This window comes from Amphiprion ocellaris, chromosome 12 (assembly GCF_022539595.1).
Source record: "Amphiprion ocellaris isolate individual 3 ecotype Okinawa chromosome 12, ASM2253959v1, whole genome shotgun sequence".
NCBI lineage: Eukaryota > Metazoa > Chordata > Actinopteri > Pomacentridae > Amphiprion > Amphiprion ocellaris.
In genome coordinates this window covers 6345146-6366789 of record NC_072777.1, presented here as the reverse complement: position 1 = coordinate 6366789, position 21644 = coordinate 6345146, and the positions used below count along the sequence as shown (strand labels likewise).

General features: G+C 43.4%; 1 protein-coding gene across 1 annotated transcript in view; it reads left to right on the top strand.

Annotated features, from left to right (window-relative positions):
* ppp1r13bb (protein phosphatase 1, regulatory subunit 13Bb) overlaps window positions 1-18697 on the top strand; it is a 38778-nt gene extending 20081 nt beyond the window's left edge. The window contains exons 7-18 of the mRNA XM_035946864.2: window positions 702-901; window positions 1613-1777; window positions 2083-2275; window positions 2959-3087; window positions 6027-6160; window positions 11078-11531; window positions 11891-12669; window positions 12760-12897; window positions 13704-13837; window positions 13933-14099; window positions 14677-14876; window positions 16828-18697. Coding sequence (XP_035802757.1) covers window positions 702-901; window positions 1613-1777; window positions 2083-2275; window positions 2959-3087; window positions 6027-6160; window positions 11078-11531; window positions 11891-12669; window positions 12760-12897; window positions 13704-13837; window positions 13933-14099; window positions 14677-14876; window positions 16828-16869 — 2735 coding nt within the window. The 3' untranslated portion in view covers window positions 16870-18697. The remainder of the gene's footprint in view (window positions 1-701; window positions 902-1612; window positions 1778-2082; window positions 2276-2958; window positions 3088-6026; window positions 6161-11077; window positions 11532-11890; window positions 12670-12759; window positions 12898-13703; window positions 13838-13932; window positions 14100-14676; window positions 14877-16827) is intronic.
* Window positions 18698-21644: the final 2947 nt, after the last annotated feature.

Here is a 21644-nt window from a genome sequence, read left to right as displayed (position 1 = left end):
TTGTGACCATTTGAGCAATGAAAACGTTGATTATACTTGAGTAAATAATGCTGGCTAAAACCTCTTTAGGGGAACTTTCATCTATGCATGAAAACCCACAGATATTTATAGACACTCATTTACTAATATTATGTAATATTGGGTAGTAATAGGCCATCACCAATACAGTTACACATTTAGGTATTCTCATGGCTTCACATATTTGAGTATCAAACTATTCCGTGACCCCTCTTGCCCTATGAATGGGGCATTGTCGCCCTGGAAGCGATCACTTCTATCAGAATATCACAGGATATGCGTGATCACTCAAAACAACTTAATACTGACTTACAATGATCCTCTGTTCTAAGGGGAAAAGTGGACATTATTAACCATAATCTGGAGGATTCCATCACTGTAGGGGTCAAGTGTTCAAGATGTTCTTTAACTTGTGACCTGTCTGGACCTAATATTCATATTCAAACCTCTAGAAACTTTGGCTCTTGGTTAATTTGAATTCCAATAACTCTTAGCATGGCGTATGTACTGTATGTGTTCCATAAATAGTTTTTCATACAAGAATAACGTCTAGAATTGTTCCTTGCATAATGGCTCTGATGGTGCTCATAACAATGTTTACTGTACCTGCTAAATTAAAAACGTTCACCTGAGTGATCAGATTGTAAATGAACTGTTGTGGTATGTTTATATTTCACATTCAGCGGCAGAGATTGAGCAAGTTAGCGGCTTGTTCCAAGAGAAGCAGGCTGAGTTGCAGGCTGCGGTGCTGAGGGTGGAGCAGCTTAGCCTTCAGCTGGAGGACCTGCGGAGAGGAAAGCTCAATGGCATCCAGACTACCCTGGGTGGCCAGGTAACCGGTGCTGCAGCCCTCGAGCTCCGTAAGCTGTACCAGGAGCTTCAGGTAATGAACAGTCAAAAAAGTGCAATATCTAGTGCATACCCTTACAGGATCCAATCTGTTTAGTTCTGACTGCAATGATAGCATTGTACACAAATGAGGCACAACGTTATGACCTAGTTGCCCCTCGGGGATAAATAAAACTTTTTTTGATTCTGATTCTGACCACTTGCCTGATATTGTGTTGGTCCTCTTTATGTGGTCAAAAATTCTTGGAACCATTGGGTCTGGACCAGAGGACCTCTCAGGGTGTCCTATGGGGTCTGGACCAGGATGTTGGCAGTGGATCCTTTGGGTACTCTGGGTTGTGCAGTGGGGCCTCTGGGAATCAAATTTGTTCTGCTACATCATGTTGATCAGAATGGGGTCTAGGAAGTTTGGAGGTCAAATCAATATATTGGGCGATTGTCATGTTCCTGATTGAGTGATGTTTTTGTTATGTGGTGGGGTGTATTTTCATGCGGAGGTAGGCCAGTGACATTTAGGATTTCCATTTGCATCAAGGAGTGTGTTTGTTCTGGGACAATGTTTATTTTGGTGTCTAAGTCTCATCAACATGGATGCCAAAATCCAAGGTTTTTCAGCAGAACACCACATAATACCAATATGATCAATGTGACTCACTTCACCTGTCAGTGGTCTTAATGTTGGGGCTGATTGGTGTATACTGTTCTAAATAATCAATGCGTTTATGTTGTCATTTATCATCCTCAGATTCGAAACAAGTTGAACCAGGAGCAAAACAGCAAGCTGCAGCAACAGAAAGAGCTTCTGAACAAGCGCAACATGGAAGTGACACTCATGGACAAGCGCATTAGCGAGCTGCGGGAACGCCTCTACAAGAAAAAAGCTGAGGCACGTCAAAAAGAGAACCTTCCTGTAAGGCTAGGAGCGCTTAACACATCACCTCCTAAGATTGTTTTTGATTAAAATGCTTCTGACAAAAGTTCCTGTTTCTCTCTTTAGTCAGGCTATATACTACATTTGTTCAATGTGTAAAGTGGAGCAAAAAATTGCAATTCCAGCTTCTCAAATGGTGGGGATTTACAGAGCCCACAAGTGACCATAAATTTCCCTCAAGCTCCCACAGTTGGGCTTGAACATAATTGGCAGTTCTCTACTGTATATTTATGGACATGTTGATTGTTTTCCTAACATTTGAAGCTTTTCTGTCTCTCTTATAGCTGAATAGAGCCAATGGACCTCCCTCCCCTCAGCCTGCTCCTGGTACTCTGGGTCGGGTTGCTGCTGTCGGGCCATATATCCAAGTTCCTGTACCAGGTCGACAGGACGGAGGTTACAACATACCACCTGATCCACTGAAGCCTCAGACACTTGGTGTTAATAACCAAGCCAATCATGGCCGCACCAAATCAGGTAGATTTAAAGCTATAAAATGTTGACTGTCAAACAACTTGGCAAGCTTGAATACATGTCAGCTCAGAGGCAGAAGTCGTCGGGGCGGGTTATGGTCTCTCAGAAATAGATGTTAAGTCGGAAATCAAATGTCTTAACGGTCATTGAATGGAGTGGAAAGTCATTATAGTGTTGTACAAATGAAAAATGGCGCAAATAGTTGAGTATCAAGTGAGAAAAAGAGAGCCAGAAAGAGAAGTACAATCCCAGAGGGGACGCACAAAGTGTGTGAATGTCGGATCATTGGTTTCAGAAAGATTATGAGCAAAGCAACATTCAGTGTTGGAAAAGTATGGGGTGAGGGTGTTTCTGATGATATCCGACCATCCAGCATGCAGTTTAGAACTTAAATTCAACTTTCTTCCGCTATATGTTCAAAACATCCTGCATGAACAATTTGTGACCAAAATCCCTTTCTGAACCTGAACTGCTTCCTTCCCACCTGACTTCTCAATTCCTACCTGAACTTGATTTCTGTGATTCCTTTTTTTCCCTTCCTCTCTAACCTCACTCTTTTTCCTGTGTTGTGTAAACTGTATTTCCCTCCCTTGTCTGTCCTCCTTTCATGTGTCTTTGCTGTCCTGTCCTTGTAACGTCTTGTGTTTCGCTGGGTGTGGGGATGGGGGCGACTCTTCCTGAGGTAGACGGTGTGCGAAAGCCTCCCGGTCCTTGGAAAGTGTCTGATTTAGACATCGTTGTGGACCCGGTACCCCCGTCCCTTCCAGAATCACACCCGGGCCCTGGAGCCTCCACTGGCTCTGACGGCACGTCTCGTGAGTGCACAGTGCTGCATAAGCAAAGGGATGGCACCTTCCGAACCTTGTCTCTCGGTTGTAGCACAGGATCCTCAGCGTGCACGGGAATGTTTGCGCCATATTACAGCCATGTCTGATAATATTCAGTTGTGTAATCTGATTTCAATGTAGTCGCTTATTTCTTGAATTGGCCCAATATTTGAGAGCCCCCTACACTCTAATCACCTACTGCTGCTTTCATTTTCCACAAAACTGAGGAGACGGTGTGGATTTTCTCCAAACAGTCTCAGACAAAACAAAGCTTTCTTGTAGAGCTTGGAAATCTGACTGATTCCAACAATCTCGCTGATTGATGGCATCATTCAACTCTGATGTGCCAGGTTTTCTGAACATGCTGTCGTTCCATTTGGAATTTCCTCTGTAGATTGGCTAATGACTTGATGAGCAGCTGGGTGCCATGTTGAAACACTTTGCTGCCATCTACTGAAAATTTACGCTCTTGATTATAGTTGATGAAATGCTTCGCTGACAAAGCACTGCTGATCCTGTGTGTGTTTGTACACTTCTGAGAAGGTTCGATGAGTTGAGTGCCTCAAAGCAGACCATGATATTGTGGCTTTGTTTCAGTTTCATAACATTCCCAGTCCACCTACAGCAACCCTAACCTTCACACCACATGCACACAGCACTAAGCTGTGAGAGTCACTTTTAGTTTTCAGACATTTTATATGCACAAGAATTTTACTTGTGCATGTTATGATGTCATTGGATTCACAGCTGTCACTCCTGATAATCTTAAGAGCCATATCAGAATGCTTCCTTTTAGACTTTGATTAGTCATGCCAGAACTGCCTAATTATTATTGCATAGACCTTTTCCACCGCTGACATCCTGCTATATCATTGCACAGGAAAAGCACAGGTGTCATTGATAACATTCTAAAAAGTGTATTCTATTTAGGTGTGCCAGTTTCTGGATCCTAGAATTGTGCATGCTTACTTTCTTGCAATGACAAGTTATGATGTCAAACATGACAAATTATTACCTGATAATATCTATATTGAGTTCTTTAACACATCAGTCACCAGCATTATAGCTGTAGGACAGACTTTTTGTCATAATACTTACATTTCTGTCAAGTGTATGGGACCTTTTTCTGTTGTTTTGTTGTCTTTCTTTTTCCATCCTTTCTTTTTATTTCATCCTTACTGTCTAAACATTTTACTCTTGCGCACATTGTTATTAATAGAGCCCGCCCGACACTGTGTTTTTGGAGCTTGGAGTAAAAGATTCCGCTATATCATCCAATATTATATACATATATTTTAGATTTATACTGAAAAAGGAAAAAATATGGGGTCTTTTTTTAATTATTTTTCGAACAATGTTCAGGGGGTCCTCGACTTACATCAGAGTTCCGTTCCTACAGTGCGACGTATGTCGATTTTCACCATAAGGCAGAACTTCAGCGAACATGTAAACAAAGCCGTTACGTGCATCACGATATCGATAAGTTCTTCGGAAAAGTCATAAATACCAATGACTTTCATGCATGTATGAGTCATTTAACAAGAAGACAGTCGTGCAACTTAGGCCAAGCAATTGGCCGATGTTCGTTGGTGTTTCACCTTGTTCCAAACGTTTTATTATATCTAATTTCATTTCCATGGAGATGGCTTTCCTATTCTTTGAAGCCCTGGGGAGAGTCTGACTTGTGCTTGGGAACCATAATGAAGGGCAAAAAGTTAGCGAATGTAGCACATCCAAGGTGGCATACAACCGGCGAATGTAAACAAAGCTGTCTTAGAGCGCCACATGACGACGTATTCGTCAACCAGTTCTGACGTAATGGACTCCCTGTATTTCACAAACTAGGGTCAGTACCAGATACCGCTTAGCTCAGTTGTGACTCTGCTACATGTGCTGCAGATAATTCTGAGACTGTTAAAAACTCTGCTAGAGAAACTTTGCAAGGAAAAAAATTGTACCCCAAGTATCTCCTTCTGCATTATGTTGTGCAAAAAAAATGTTAAAAAAGTGTTACTATACTGGTGTATATTGGGCAATATAAACAAATACTGATATCTGTGACCGGACAGTACATCGGTTGGGCTCTTTGGTCTAGTATTTGAGGAAATATTCCAATCCTCTAGTAAGTCTCAATGGAATAACCAATAGTAGTTAAATTAAAACACTACATGACTAAATACAAGTACTGTAGCAAAATACTAATACATGTATGTTCATTGCCATCAATGCTGTGAATTGAAGGCTCAGGATTTTTGTCCTATTGATCAGTGTCCCTTCTTTAAGGAATTAATAATAAATGTCCTCCCTTATGTGTTAGGCCACATGGACTTTCAGAGTACTGATATTTTCAGAAACAACTTAGAATAACTAATTAAAATTGCCAACACAAAAATCTAAGAAATTTCTTTCCCAGATCCTGGTGTTTTTTTTATTTTTTTATCAGCGTTAAAAGTATATATTTAATGAAGTCAGGTCTCTGGAATAGATATGAATTTGTGATTTTTAGAGGCTTAATTTGATCCTTGATTTTTGCTAATAATTGTGAAAGTTTGAAATCACCAAAAAAGGCAGCAAGGAGTGTGTATGAATGTCTCTGGTTAATAGGATAGACTTTTCAAAATCCTGAACCCTCCAATTAAAACCAATCCAAGGTCAAAATGGTACAGAAATTTGATGTATAGCGTGTTGCATATACTCGTGTTCTTGAATTGCTGTGACTAATATTTCATGCACTGTGGTGAATCACACAAAAAGACACATTTCAAATTATAAGGGAAAAAGCTACCATTTAGACCTGGCTCTGGTGAACATGCTGTCACTATATTGAGTTGTAAAAATAGTCTTGCGCTTCTCACACCACCTCAGTCATTGAATATGATCTTTTTGTTCTTTTGCATCACCCTTACTGTGTCCCATCTGTGCCCTAGCTAATGATACTGGTTGGCCTACTGTAGGCAAGACCAGCACAACTCTAAAGCCTCCTGAGAGAAGAGACTCAGGGACTGATACCCAGGGCAAGAGCCCTCCCTCAGGCTCCCCCGTTGCTTCAAGTGCAGAAAAGGTTTGTCCTGTTTCTTCTAAATTACATTTTTTTGTGTAGATATCACCTATTTTTAATGAAGTGTCTCCTCCATTAAAGCCTTTAACTTCCAGGTTAGAGCAGATTTATTGTGGTTGCTTAAGAAGAATTATTTTTGTGCAAAAAAAAAATCAATCTTTGTTGTTGGATTTTCTCCTTCTCAGGTGCTAGACTCCAAAATGAGCTGTGTCCTCCCCCGCCATATCCAAGCCACAGCCGCCACCCGTATGGATCCCACCTCACCTCCGCAAACTCAGCCAGCTCCTTGGAGCGCCGCAAAGATGCACCTCCTCCTCCTCGCCCACTCCCAAACCCTCCGGCTCCCGCTTGGCCCCGCATCCCCTCCTCCACGGGCTCGTCCTCCCAGCAGATCCAGCAGCGTATCTCAGTGCCGCGCGAGTCCCACCTTCCAGCCAAACGCACCGCTTTTTCCCTCCCGGGCTGAGTGAGCGACTGGATCCTCCGCCGGCTGTGGCAGTGCGACCCTTCATCCCAGACAGAGGATCACGACCCCAGTCGCCCAGGAAGGGCCCACCCACCATGAACTCCAGCTCCATCTATCACATGTACCTCCAGCAGGCGGCGCCAAAGAGCCAGCCACTCAAACCTGCTCTCAAAGCAGGTAAGAGGTTCTGTTCTTTCAGAGATGCTCTGATTCTGACTTGTTGTGAATCTTTTGTCGAGAGAAAACATCGAATAGCCTGTTGCAGCCTGAAATATGACACTCTTCTGTTTTTTCAGATTTATATTAATATATATTGAGTACTTGTAGGTTTTGAACAATGAGAAAATACAAGGATTTTTAAAATATCACTTCCTTTGTATTGTGATATTTCAGCTGAACTTTTTAGACTACCAAAAATCTGGTTGATTTTTCTACGTAATGATCTGAAAAATAATCTACAGGGTAGTTATTAATGATAATAATGATGATGATGTCAATTCCCCCAACTTTAAATCCACCTTTTCTGTTTGCCTCTAGTGTATGGAAAGCCTGTCCTCCCCCCCAGCTCGACTCCCCCCTCGCCCCTGCCTTTCGTCCAGGCAGGAGGCGCTTTCCCGCTGCTCCAACCCAGCGGTGAGGACGGTTTCGACGGAGAATTTGATGATCATGACAGCTTCCATCACCTGGAGCCTTCAGCGCCTCCTCCCAGTGTGGAGAACATCCCACGACCACTCAGCCCTACTAAGCTAACACCCATGGTTCACTCCCCACTGCGCTACCAAAGCGACGCCGACCTTGAAGTGCTCCGTAAAAAGCTGGCTAATGCTCCGAGGCCGCTCAAGAAGCGCAGCTCTATCACAGAACCAGAGGGCCCCAGCGGTCCCAACATCCAGAAACTGCTCTACCAGAGATTTAACACACTAGCAGGAGGCATAGAGGGAAATGGAGTCAGTGGATCGGGAGGTGGCAACGGTGCAGGTAATGGAACACCATTTTATCAACCAGCGCATCCTCCTGGATATCTGGGAGGCGACTCGCTGGCTGATACAGACAATGGAAACCTCCTGTCTGAGACACCGCTAGCGCCACCACCAGGAGAGGAGGAGCAGGGCTCTGAGGCTACAGCTAGCACTACTGACGCTAATGACAACGAGCCATTGCCGTCACCGCCAGAAGGAATGGTGGATCCCGATGAAGCAGAGGGTCCAGAGGACGACAACAACAACAACGTGGGAGGCTCTGAGGCGTCGCTGCCCAGCCCGGTGCTGGAGGTCACCACTCCAGAGGAGAGCGGCACGGCAACCTCACAACCACTGGTGAGAAAGACATATACTTTACCATGCTTTTAAAGACATGCATTTTTAATAAATATAACTAACTCATGCTTCCTCTATCTGGTAATGCAGGAGAAGCGCACAAACCTAAAGAAGCCCAACTCTGAGCGCACCGGTCACGGCTTTAGAGTGAAGTTCAACCCTCTGGCTCTTCTGCTGGATGCCTCGTTGGAAGGAGAGTTTGACCTGGTCCAGAGGATCATCTATGAGGTATTTCCTGGCTCTGTGTGTAGACTTAAATTTATTTATGTATGCATGCAGGGTGAACAGGCCTGCACAGTGGATCAGTGGTTAGCACTGTCGCCTCACAGCTAGAAGATTCTCGATTTGTGTCCCGGCCTGGGATCTTTCTGTGTGGAGTTTGCATGTTCTCCCTGTGCATGCGTGGGTTTTCTCCAGGTTCTCCGGCTTCCTCCCACAGTCCAAAAACATTCATCCATCAATTATCTATACACTGCTTAATCCTCATTAGGGTCATGGGGGGCTGGAGTCTATCCCAGCTGACTTAGGGTGAAGGCAGGAGACACCTGGACAGGTAACCGGTCCATCATAGGACTACAATATAGAGACAAACAATCCCACTCACTTTTACTTTTATTAGTTTATTTAATAGGGACAGTGCATATTAATGAACACATGCAACAATAGCAGTGTAAATATGCCAGATTATAGCAGAAATGCTAATTTCCATCTGTAGTCCCCACAGAGTGTCATATTTCAGGCTGCAACAGGCTATTCGATGTTTTCTCTCGACAAAAGATTCACAACAAGTCAGAATCAGAGCATCTCTGAAAGAACAGAACTCTTACCTGCTTTGAGAGCAGGTTTGAGTGGCTGGCTCTTTGGCGCCGCCTGCTGGAGGTACATGTGATAGATGGAGCTGGAGTTCATGGTGGGTGGGCCCTTCCTGGGCGACTGGGGTCACATCAGTCACCAGCATTATAGCTGTAGGACAGACTTTTTGTCATAATACTTACATTTCTGTCAAGTGTATGGGACCTTTTTCTGTTGTTTTGTTGTCTTTCTTTTTCCATCCTTTCTTTTTATTTCATCCTTACTGTCTAAACATTTTACTCTTGCGCACATTGTTATTAATAGAGCCCGCCCGACACTGTGTTTTTGGAGCTTGGAGTAAAAGATTCCGCTATATCATCCAATATTATATACATATATTTTAGATTTATACTGAAAAAGGAAAAAATATGGGGTCTTTTTTTAATTATTTTTCGAACAATGTTCAGGGGGTCCTCGACTTACATCAGAGTTCCGTTCCTACAGTGCGACGTATGTCGATTTTCACCATAAGGCAGAACTTCAGCGAACATGTAAACAAAGCCGTTACGTGCATCACGATATCGATAAGTTCTTCGGAAAAGTCATAAATACCAATGACTTTCATGCATGTATGAGTCATTTAACAAGAAGACAGTCGTGCAACTTAGGCCAAGCAATTGGCCGATGTTCGTTGGTGTTTCACCTTGTTCCAAACGTTTTATTATATCTAATTTCATTTCCATGGAGATGGCTTTCCTATTCTTTGAAGCCCTGGGGAGAGTCTGACTTGTGCTTGGGAACCATAATGAAGGGCAAAAAGTTAGCGAATGTAGCACATCCAAGGTGGCATACAACCGGCGAATGTAAACAAAGCTGTCTTAGAGCGCCACATGACGACGTATTCGTCAACCAGTTCTGACGTAATGGACTCCCTGTATTTCACAAACTAGGGTCAGTACCAGATACCGCTTAGCTCAGTTGTGACTCTGCTACATGTGCTGCAGATAATTCTGAGACTGTTAAAAACTCTGCTAGAGAAACTTTGCAAGGAAAAAAATTGTACCCCAAGTATCTCCTTCTGCATTATGTTGTGCAAAAAAAATGTTAAAAAAGTGTTACTATACTGGTGTATATTGGGCAATATAAACAAATACTGATATCTGTGACCGGACAGTACATCGGTTGGGCTCTTTGGTCTAGTATTTGAGGAAATATTCCAATCCTCTAGTAAGTCTCAATGGAATAACCAATAGTAGTTAAATTAAAACACTACATGACTAAATACAAGTACTGTAGCAAAATACTAATACATGTATGTTCATTGCCATCAATGCTGTGAATTGAAGGCTCAGGATTTTTGTCCTATTGATCAGTGTCCCTTCTTTAAGGAATTAATAATAAATGTCCTCCCTTATGTGTTAGGCCACATGGACTTTCAGAGTACTGATATTTTCAGAAACAACTTAGAATAACTAATTAAAATTGCCAACACAAAAATCTAAGAAATTTCTTTCCCAGATCCTGGTGTTTTTTTTATTTTTTTATCAGCGTTAAAAGTATATATTTAATGAAGTCAGGTCTCTGGAATAGATATGAATTTGTGATTTTTAGAGGCTTAATTTGATCCTTGATTTTTGCTAATAATTGTGAAAGTTTGAAATCACCAAAAAAGGCAGCAAGGAGTGTGTATGAATGTCTCTGGTTAATAGGATAGACTTTTCAAAATCCTGAACCCTCCAATTAAAACCAATCCAAGGTCAAAATGGTACAGAAATTTGATGTATAGCGTGTTGCATATACTCGTGTTCTTGAATTGCTGTGACTAATATTTCATGCACTGTGGTGAATCACACAAAAAGACACATTTCAAATTATAAGGGAAAAAGCTACCATTTAGACCTGGCTCTGGTGAACATGCTGTCACTATATTGAGTTGTAAAAATAGTCTTGCGCTTCTCACACCACCTCAGTCATTGAATATGATCTTTTTGTTCTTTTGCATCACCCTTACTGTGTCCCATCTGTGCCCTAGCTAATGATACTGGTTGGCCTACTGTAGGCAAGACCAGCACAACTCTAAAGCCTCCTGAGAGAAGAGACTCAGGGACTGATACCCAGGGCAAGAGCCCTCCCTCAGGCTCCCCCGTTGCTTCAAGTGCAGAAAAGGTTTGTCCTGTTTCTTCTAAATTACATTTTTTTGTGTAGATATCACCTATTTTTAATGAAGTGTCTCCTCCATTAAAGCCTTTAACTTCCAGGTTAGAGCAGATTTATTGTGGTTGCTTAAGAAGAATTATTTTTGTGCAAAAAAAATCAATCTTTGTTGTTGGATTTTCTCCTTCTCAGGTGCTAGACTCCAAAATGACTGTGTCCTCCCCCGCCATATCCAAGCCACAGCCGCCACCGTATGGATCCCACCTCACCTCCGCAAACTCAGCCAGCTCCTTGGAGCGCCGCAAAGATGCACCTCCTCCTCCTCGCCCACTCCCAAACCCTCCGGCTCCCGCTTGGCCCCGCATCCCCTCCTCCACGGGCTCGTCCTCCCAGCAGATCCAGCAGCGTATCTCAGTGCCGCCGAGTCCCACCTTCCAGCCAAACGCACCGCTTTTCCCTCCCGGGCTGAGTGAGCGACTGGATCCTCCGCCGGCTGTGGCAGTGCGACCCTTCATCCCAGACAGAGGATCACGACCCCAGTCGCCCAGGAAGGGCCCACCCACCATGAACTCCAGCTCCATCTATCACATGTACCTCCAGCAGGCGGCGCCAAAGAGCCAGCCACTCAAACCTGCTCTCAAAGCAGGTAAGAGTTCTGTTCTTTCAGAGATGCTCTGATTCTGACTTGTTGTGAATCTTTTGTCGAGAGAAAACATCGAATAGCCTGTTGCAGCCTGAAATATGACACTCTTCTGTTTTTTCAGATTTATATTAATATATATTGAGTACTTGTAGGTTTTGAACAATGAGAAAATACAAGGATTTTTAAAATATCACTTCCTTTGTATTGTGATATTTCAGCTGAACTTTTTAGACTACCAAAAATCTGGTTGATTTTTCTACGTAATGATCTGAAAAATAATCTACAGGGTAGTTATTAATGATAATAATGATGATGATGTCAATTCCCCCAACTTTAAATCCACCTTTTCTGTTTGCCTCTAGTGTATGGAAAGCCTGTCCTCCCCCCCAGCTCGACTCCCCCCTCGCCCCTGCCTTTCGTCCAGGCAGGAGGCGCTTTCCCGCTGCTCCAACCCAGCGGTGAGGACGGTTTCGACGGAGAATTTGATGATCATGACAGCTTCCATCACCTGGAGCCTTCAGCGCCTCCTCCCAGTGTGGAGAACATCCCACGACCACTCAGCCCTACTAAGCTAACACCCATGGTTCACTCCCCACTGCGCTACCAAAGCGACGCCGACCTTGAAGTGCTCCGTAAAAAGCTGGCTAATGCTCCGAGGCCGCTCAAGAAGCGCAGCTCTATCACAGAACCAGAGGGCCCCAGCGGTCCCAACATCCAGAAACTGCTCTACCAGAGATTTAACACACTAGCAGGAGGCATAGAGGGAAATGGAGTCAGTGGATCGGGAGGTGGCAACGGTGCAGGTAATGGAACACCATTTTATCAACCAGCGCATCCTCCTGGATATCTGGGAGGCGACTCGCTGGCTGATACAGACAATGGAAACCTCCTGTCTGAGACACCGCTAGCGCCACCACCAGGAGAGGAGGAGCAGGGCTCTGAGGCTACAGCTAGCACTACTGACGCTAATGACAACGAGCCATTGCCGTCACCGCCAGAAGGAATGGTGGATCCCGATGAAGCAGAGGGTCCAGAGGACGACAACAACAACAACGTGGGAGGCTCTGAGGCGTCGCTGCCCAGCCCGGTGCTGGAGGTCACCACTCCAGAGGAGAGCGGCACGGCAACCTCACAACCACTGGTGAGAAAGACATATACTTTACCATGCTTTTAAAGACATGCATTTTTAATAAATATAACTAACTCATGCTTCCTCTATCTGGTAATGCAGGAGAAGCGCACAAACCTAAAGAAGCCCAACTCTGAGCGCACCGGTCACGGCTTTAGAGTGAAGTTCAACCCTCTGGCTCTTCTGCTGGATGCCTCGTTGGAAGGAGAGTTTGACCTGGTCCAGAGGATCATCTATGAGGTATTTCCTGGCTCTGTGTGTAGACTTAAATTTATTTATGTATGCATGCAGGGTGAACAGGCCTGCACAGTGGATCAGTGGTTAGCACTGTCGCCTCACAGCTAGAAGATTCTCGATTTGTGTCCCGGCCTGGGATCTTTCTGTGTGGAGTTTGCATGTTCTCCCTGTGCATGCGTGGGTTTTCTCCAGGTTCTCCGGCTTCCTCCCACAGTCCAAAAACATTCATCCATCAATTATCTATACACTGCTTAATCCTCATTAGGGTCATGGGGGGCTGGAGTCTATCCCAGCTGACTTAGGGTGAAGGCAGGAGACACCTGGACAGGTAACCGGTCCATCATAGGACTACAATATAGAGACAAACAATCCCACTCACAGACAATTAAGAGTTACCAATTAACTTCAGCATGTTTTTGGACTGTGGGAGGAAGCCGTAGTACCACCCCAGAGGAGAGGCTGATACTATTTTATACTGTACTATATACGATACTATTTTGTATCAGTGTACCATTCAGATCAATCATGCACAGAGAGAACATGTAAACTCCATTCTGAAAGATCCCCGGAAGGTGGGGACGCAAACCGGGGATCTTCTAGCTGCAAGGCAACAGTGCTAACCACCAGTCCACTGTGCAGCCCCAGTCCAAAAACATCAGTCAATTGATAATTCTAAATTGTCCGTAGGTGTGAATGTGAGCATGATTGTTTGTAGGTATATGTAGCTGTGACCCTACAGAGGATTAATTAGTGCATAGATAATGGATGGTAAACACTCATCTTTTCATGCGGGTCTCTCTTTTTTCCAGGTGGAGAATCCCAGCACTCCTAATGATGAGGGCATCACACCGTTGCACAACGCAGTGTGTGCTGGACATCACCACATAGTCAAGTTCCTGCTGGATTTCGGTGTGAACGTCAACGCTGCAGACAGTGATGGATGGTGAGTCTGACACGGGAGGACAGAAATATGGAGAAGTATTCATTCATATGATCTGCAGTTGTAGTTATTGACTGTGTTGATGTTTGCTTGAACAGGACTCCTCTTCACTGTGCCGCATCCTGCAACAGTGTTCATCTCTGCAAGTTGTTGGTCGAGTCAGGGGCTGCCATCTTTGCCAGCACCATTAGTGATGTGGAGACGGCTGCAGATAAATGCGAGGAAATGGAAGAGGGCTACATCCAGTGTTCCCAGTTTCTATATGGTGAGATAAACACTCTAATCACATGGCTTAAAGCTTTGGCCATTGTAGATGCCAAATAGATAATTATATATCTATGGAAAATATTCTTAGGTATTTTTTTTAACTATTGCCTGGCAAGAATATGGCTGTTCATGTAATTATATAGCCATAAAGAACTCCATTTTTAGTAATCCAAAAGTAGACCTTCATTAGTTAGCGCTGAATCGACTGTCACCTCAATGCACTACTTTGACAAAACACTGTACTGAATAGATGTTTGTTTTCATACTGTCATCACAATAAATATGTTTTGTCTTTTCCCTTACTCACTTACATAATTAATTCGTTGATATTGTCACCCTCCTTCCCTGTATCCTTCCATCTAACCCTTCAAACCCATTTGAGACACAAAAATTTCAAATCATCATTATCCAACCAACTCTGTCAGTCGAATCAAGTCAGATAAATTAGCTCCCGTACTATACGGCAAATTTGTGTAATATGGAAAAAAATAAGTTGTTATCAACAATTTGCCACTTTTTCCCTAAACTTAATGATTTGATTCGTTCAAATGCCTGTTTTGGACTCTCTCATGCAGGTGTTCAGGAGAAGCTGGGTGTCATGAACAAAGGGACAGTGTACGCTCTGTGGAATTATGAAGCCCAGAATCAGGACGAGCTGTCGTTCAGCGAGGGGGACGCCATCACCATCCTGCGACGGCAGGACGACAGTGAAACCGAGTGGTGGTGGGCGCGACTCGAGGACAATGAGGGCTACGTGCCCCGCAACCTGCTGGGGGTAACAACGAAAACATTATTCTGATTTCTGTTTAACTAGTTTTAGCTCAGAGAAAAAAAACCATCAATTATTCATTTAGCCTTTATTTAAATCTCAAGGAATCATTGAGGGAAAGCCATCATTTACAGTGATGCAGAGAGTTCAGTCAACAAGGTAAAAAGGCAACAATAAATGAAATAACAAAGAGACGAGCTCAGTTAAAAACAGTCACATTCAGAAGCAGTCAATGATCACGGATTTAAACTGGCCAACAGATACGGCTGCACCAAGCTTTAATGTTTTCTGCAAGATATTCCAACTGTGTGCAGTTAAAAGCATTTTTACCACCTGCAGTGTCGAGACTACAAGTGTTAGCCAACTGCTTGGATAAGATGAATTTAACAAGGAAGTGATGTATTGTCATTTTGCCAAACAGTGTTTTATAGATAAACAGAATCTAGAGGTGCTAAAGGAGGCAAGCCAACTTTTTTATACAATAAGCAATGATGAGTGGAATAGATGTCACAGGTGATGAATCTGAGGACGGAGCGATAAGCTGAATCTAAAGCTTTCAGAGTGGAGGTGGAGGCATTTCTGCAGATGATATCTCCATAATCTAGAGCAGAGAAGAAGACTGCTGACTGCAAAATATAGGAAAAGTGGCTCTGTCTCTGTAAAAATATCCAATTTTCTGCTGTAGCTTGCAGACTGACATTTTGACGTGAGTTTTTGGTCCAGATAGATGCCTAGATGTTTACGTTTGGAGACTCTCGATGTTTTGCCCGATCAGAGTAGTGATGTTTAAACTGCTTCCAGGGAACTCTCTGGTTCTGGAGAAAAGCATGTACAGGGGGTCCTCGACTTGTGTACGGCTAAAATGTAAACAAAGCCGTTACGTGCGTCACAATACCAATCAGTTCTTCGGAAAAGTCATGAATACCGATGACATTCATGCACGGATGAGTCATTTTACAAGCAGATAACAGAATATTGTAATGGACTGATATTGTTGTTGATGTTGAGGTTTCAGTGTTAATTGTTCAGTTTGAGATTTACCTAATGTCAGTGAACGTGCCATGTTTAGTTAGCTCACCTCTGATTGGCTTAGAGTCAGCAGTAGTCTGTTGTGTGTCAAGTGAGAAAGAGCTGGAAATGGCGGCTAATTCTGGAGCTAAGTTATGGGGTTTTTGCAGTTATTTAGGTGTTGGCTACGACCCACAGTAGCCTGCATCAAGGTTCAATAAACCACCAGAGAACCAGATAAAGTCTCACTCGTTCATCACAGAGGGTCACTACAATATGTTGCACTTGTCTGATGTTCGTCTGTGTTTCGCCCTGCTCCAAGCATTTTATAATATCTGATTTCACTTCCATGGAGATGCCATCAGAAGTCTCACTTATGCTTGGGAGCCATAATGAAGGGGAAAAGTTAGCGGACGTAGCACAATCCAAGGTGGCGTACAACCGGCAAATGTAAACAAAGCCGTCTTATAGCACCACGTGACGACGTATTCGTCCGCTCCGCTCGTCAGTTAGTTGCATGTAACCAGTAACAATGAAACGCTGTAGGTCGATGACGTCGTACACTGAGGACTTCCTGTATTTTGTCTTGTTAGCACTGAAGACAAGTGTTCATTATTGGACAAAGAAAACAGACCTTAGTTGCCACCTTAAATGACAGTGTGGGCTGATTGGCTGATTCAGGTGCTGCTTGGATGTCAATGGTTGTTAGTTAAAGAGTCTGATAAATGACCAAGTATTAAGAAGAAGGAATTTGTTGGGAAAAGACTGGTAAGAATCCAGTTTATTGCCTGCCTCCAGTAATGGGGTACGCAGGCTTTAGATAAGGCAGGGGAAATAAAAATACATAATGCACAAGTGTAACGATGCTGAACAAGAAATAGGAGGTGATTTCAGTGACAGGCTATGTTGCACCAAACACATTAGTAATTTCTGTCTGTTTTCTCTGCAGCTCTATCCTAGAATCAAACCTCGTCAGCGCTCCCTGGCGTAGCGTCTCGCTCCACCGGACTAGCAGAGCAGAGAACAACGAAGGGGCCTGGTGCTCCGTCTCCTACCCGTGGCCATAACCTCCCCCCAGAAAAATCCTTTTCTCTGAAGCAGCGGGCACCAAACTCCGACACTACACATGCTTACATCCTGCACACACGGAGACAAACACACGGTGAAACACAAGCACTCCAAAGTCTGTCAAACGACTCCATCTTGAACCCCACCTCCCCCACCTTTCAACCCGCCGCTCTGTCTTCGACTTGATTTCTACCCCCCGACTCAGTGCCAGACATGAATCTGAAGAATCAGACACTAACCCTTGTCTCAGTATTCCTCTGTGTTCGCACTTCTTCATCTCCCTACTGAGGTCTGTGGTGGCTACGCTGGTTTACATCACACTATATGGTAACTGGAAATTCATCTTTAAGGGTGACAAGTTGCTGATTTTTGTCAGTGAAATGTAAGTTAAGTATTTGGACATTAAGTATTTTTTTAAGGCCAATTTGATCCCTATGAAGGAAAAATCCAAGACAAAATGCAGAAAAATGTGCTTTGACTGTAGCCTAACCACCAAAGATGAATATAGATTTAAAAATTGTAAGTTTATTCCTCCCTAAGATCTTGCAGAGTGAGATAATCAGTTGATTTGCTGCTACGCTATTGATTAATAGCCCCCAGGAGCTAAAGTAAAATGGATTTTGGAGGGGAAAATTGCAAATATTGTAAATCCTCAGTATTAACTACACACAGGCCAGTCAAAAAAATACGAAAAAATCCCAGTGTATTAAAGAAAAGGTGGATATAAATTGACAGTTCATGCATTGTCATGAATTGAAGAAGTGATTTTTCATCTGTTCAGAATCTGGATGCAGGATTATTGTGGATGTGTGGCGAGAACATTAATAAATTATAAGTGAGCCTTTGGACAATAATCCATTTTTTTCCTGTAATATGTGATTTGAAGTGTTTAAATGAGCAACACAGATATTTATGCAGAGTTTATCTTCCTGGTTTTGTCATTACACCTGAAAGCATCAGGTTACATGCTGCAATTTCTAACAAAAAAAAAAGAAAAGAAAAATGCTGTCATGGTAATGGGTAACAAACAGTATTTTAATTTACCAGAAAAAGGTTTTTGTGTCTGTAAAGATACATGTTTAAAAGATCCCTGATCAGTGGGAAAACTGCTAAGATGCTAAGTCTTGATGGTGTTTTCAGATTTATTTTTGCTGTTTTCATTCCAAAGCGGGTTTTACCATCATTCCAGGTGTTCTCATTATTTGAATCTCACTTCCAGGATCACATTTTTTTCGATTTCTGTCATCTGGTAAGATCTGTAAAAGACACTACATCTAGAACTCCTGCTAAACCATGAGACTACCTTTGTTTAGCCCATTAAACAAAGGTAGCACTTGTTAGTTTTAATAACCTCCTCCTGTTGCACTTGTTTTTCTACAGATGTCCACTGAAACACTGAATCTCAGGACCAACACGGTGCTGCTGACACGTTTCATCCAAGTTCTGGTTTATTATTTACAACTGATGCAAGTGTATCCATGAACCTTTTCTGTTTTAAGTTAACTCCTGGTTGTTATCTCCTCGGTGACGTTCACCCCTGTTGATAAAGAATTACAATCTCCTGCTTTCCACTGAGACTGAGTCTGGACCAGCGTCACATCTAGATCATTCTAAGAACTTGCCAATGCCTCTGCTTTATCCTTTGGTTGTGCTATAGTTACTTTAAAATTTGGGTGTACCATTCTAATAATTATCCTCCTTGTTTTGAGCTTTATGTAGCTGAAACGCCAATAAACTACTTGGTTTACGTACCTTTTCATAGTATTTTTGACTCGCAAAGCATAAAGCTCCTTCAGCTTTATGAGCTGAGAGTTCATGCAGCTTTTCTGGTTTCTTTCAGTTCGTGAAAGATGCTTTTATTTGTTGTTTATAAGTTTTATCTTCAGTTCATGCATTATTTTCTAAAGCTTTCTGTTTGGCTAGGCCCTGGTGTTTGTCTCATAACTTATAGTTATACACTGCCTGTTCAGAAAAAAGTGACACATACTAATATTTCATTGGACCGCCTTTACCTCTGAGAATGACACACATTCACTGTGGCATCGTTTCAATAAGCTTCTGCAATGTCACAGCATTTATTTCTGTCCAGAGTTGCATTAATTTTCTACCAAGATCTTATATTGATGATAGGGGAGTCAGACCCCAAAATCTTGTCTAGAACATCTCAAAGATTCTCAGTGGGGCTGAAGTCTGGACTCTGTGGAGGACAATCCATGTGTGAAAATGATGTTTCATGCTCCCTGATCCACTCATTCACAATGTGAGCCCCATGAATCCTGACATCGTCACCTTGGAGCATGCTCATACCATCAGGGAAGAAAAAATCCATTGATGGAACAACTTGATGGAAAGATCTGGTCATTCAGTTTCATTCAGGTAGTCAGCTGACCTCATTCTTTGGAAACATAATGCTGCTGAACCTGAACTGCTGATCATAACTCAAACCCCCACAGGCTGGTAGGCACTAGCTATGATGAGTGCATCACTTCACTCATTACTTCCTCTCTTCTTACTCTGATGCCCCCATCACTTTGGAACAGGGTAAATTTGGACTCATCAGACCACATGACCTTGTTTCATTGCTCCAGAGTCCAATCTTTATGCTCTCTAGCAAACTGAAGCCTTTTTCTTCTGATTAGACTCAGTGATCTTAGAGCTATACAGCTGTTTAAGCCGAGATTCCACAAGCACCTACTCGGCGCGGTGCGGCTCGGCTCGTCTTTGTTTGCGAGCGTTTCCATATGGGTTAGTGCATTGTATCAGGCACGATTTTCCGTACCTTCTCGGCTGAGATTCCAAGCGAGATGAAGTGAGCCGAGATGTGACGTCTACATAGTGCAGGCCACTGATTGGACAGGAGTGCAGCCCACTGATTGGACAGGGAGTGACGACACACGAGAGCGACTCCAACACGAAAACAAAACCGGCATTTAAAAAAAACTAAACAACAACGGTGTGCATTGCTCTTCACAGACCTCTCTGTTCTTCATAATTTTAATATGACAGCCAGACCTGTACCGTGGGTGAATGAAGAGGTCGAGACTTTTCTGTCTTTGGTGGTGGACCAAAGAATACAGAGGGAGCTGGACGGAGAAAGTTTATCAGGAGGTCTCTGAGCGGATGGCCGCTCACATATACAGTAGACTGTATATAAAGAGGACAGAAGCAGTGTAGGGAGAAGCTGAAAAAGCTCAAAAATGACTATTGGTCCACCAAGGACCACAACGGCCGGCGTGGGTCAACCAGGAGGTGTTGGAAGAGGTTTAATGGAAGCTATTTACTGGCACCGCACCGGCGAGCAACAGGAGGGAGACTCAGCTGCTGCATTATTGGAGACGTTCAAGAATGGTGAGTGTTTTGTGACTTCAAGAAACTTTTACATCATTTATCCCATTGGTGGCAAGCTTCTTTTAAGCAGACAAGTGTATTTAAAAAGTAACGCTGTTGTCTCCTGTAGCAGACAATAAGCTATCTAGTTAGCCATCAGCGCTAGCTAGTTAGCCATCAGCGCTAGCTAGTTAGCCATCAGCGCTAGCTAGTTAGCCATCAGCGCTAGCTCCGTGATCCGCTTGTATTTCGTGCTGCTGTTTCTAACGTTTAGCTCTCAGAAGCTAATACTTCAGTCAGCATGGCGTATTTTTCGTGTACTTAGGGTGAATGTTTATTTCTGTTCAAGAATCCCTTTCGACGTGCGAAGCCTACTCCACCTCCGTCATGGAGCCCCCAGCCCCCCTGCCTCCTCTCCAGCAGCGGCTCCTCTCCAGCACCAGCTTCAGCACCAGTACCAGCTCGGACACCGACCCTGTCAACATCCACCTCCAGCACGTAACAGCAACGTCTTATCACCGGTAAGACACGGTAAACAAAGACCATGGTTGATTTTCGCATTATTATTATTACTACAGGTGTAAATGCCTGCAAGCATGATCAGAACAGTGAGACCAATGACCAAGAATTCAGGCAGGTGTAAATGCAAACTGTGCAGCAAGCAGCTCAGGAACTCCTGATGAAAGCTACATGTAGCTACAGTGACACATAAACAGAACACATGCAGCTGCATTTTTTTCCCATTGACTTAACAAGTAAGTCACTCTAATTTACTTTCTCGTGCAATGTAGTATTCTAACCATTCTTCTTATAGTCACTGGGTAACTGTGAAACTGAATGAAAATATACATAGAAATAAGAAAACACAGCTGTTCTTAGTAACTCCAAAATGTGCACAAGATGAAATGAAATTCACACCATGTTGTTTTTAGTTGTGGTGGAGGAGGTACTGTTTGTGCTTCAGTTAAAGTAAAGAGTACCAAAAATGTATTAAAGTAAAACTATCAAAGACATGATCATGATTGAAAATCAATGGACGGGTGGCTAAACACATCACATCATAGCTGTAGGGTCCTTCTAGCTCCTGGGGACTACAATCTCTCAGGACCTGCAGTGGGAGACGAACATCCACTCCATCCTGAAAAAGGCTCAGCAGAGGACATATTTCCTACAACAGCTGAGGAGACACGGCCTGCTGCAGGAGCTGTTGATCCAGTTCTACGTTGCAGTCATCCGATCTGTCCTGTGCACCTCTGGATCAGCCACACAGCAGGACAGAATGCGCGTTGCAAAGCGCGTTGCCGAAAGATGTCGGCGGCCATCAAGCCTCGGCTCGCGACGCGTCGGCCGGCCGGCCGGCCGGCCGCTTGC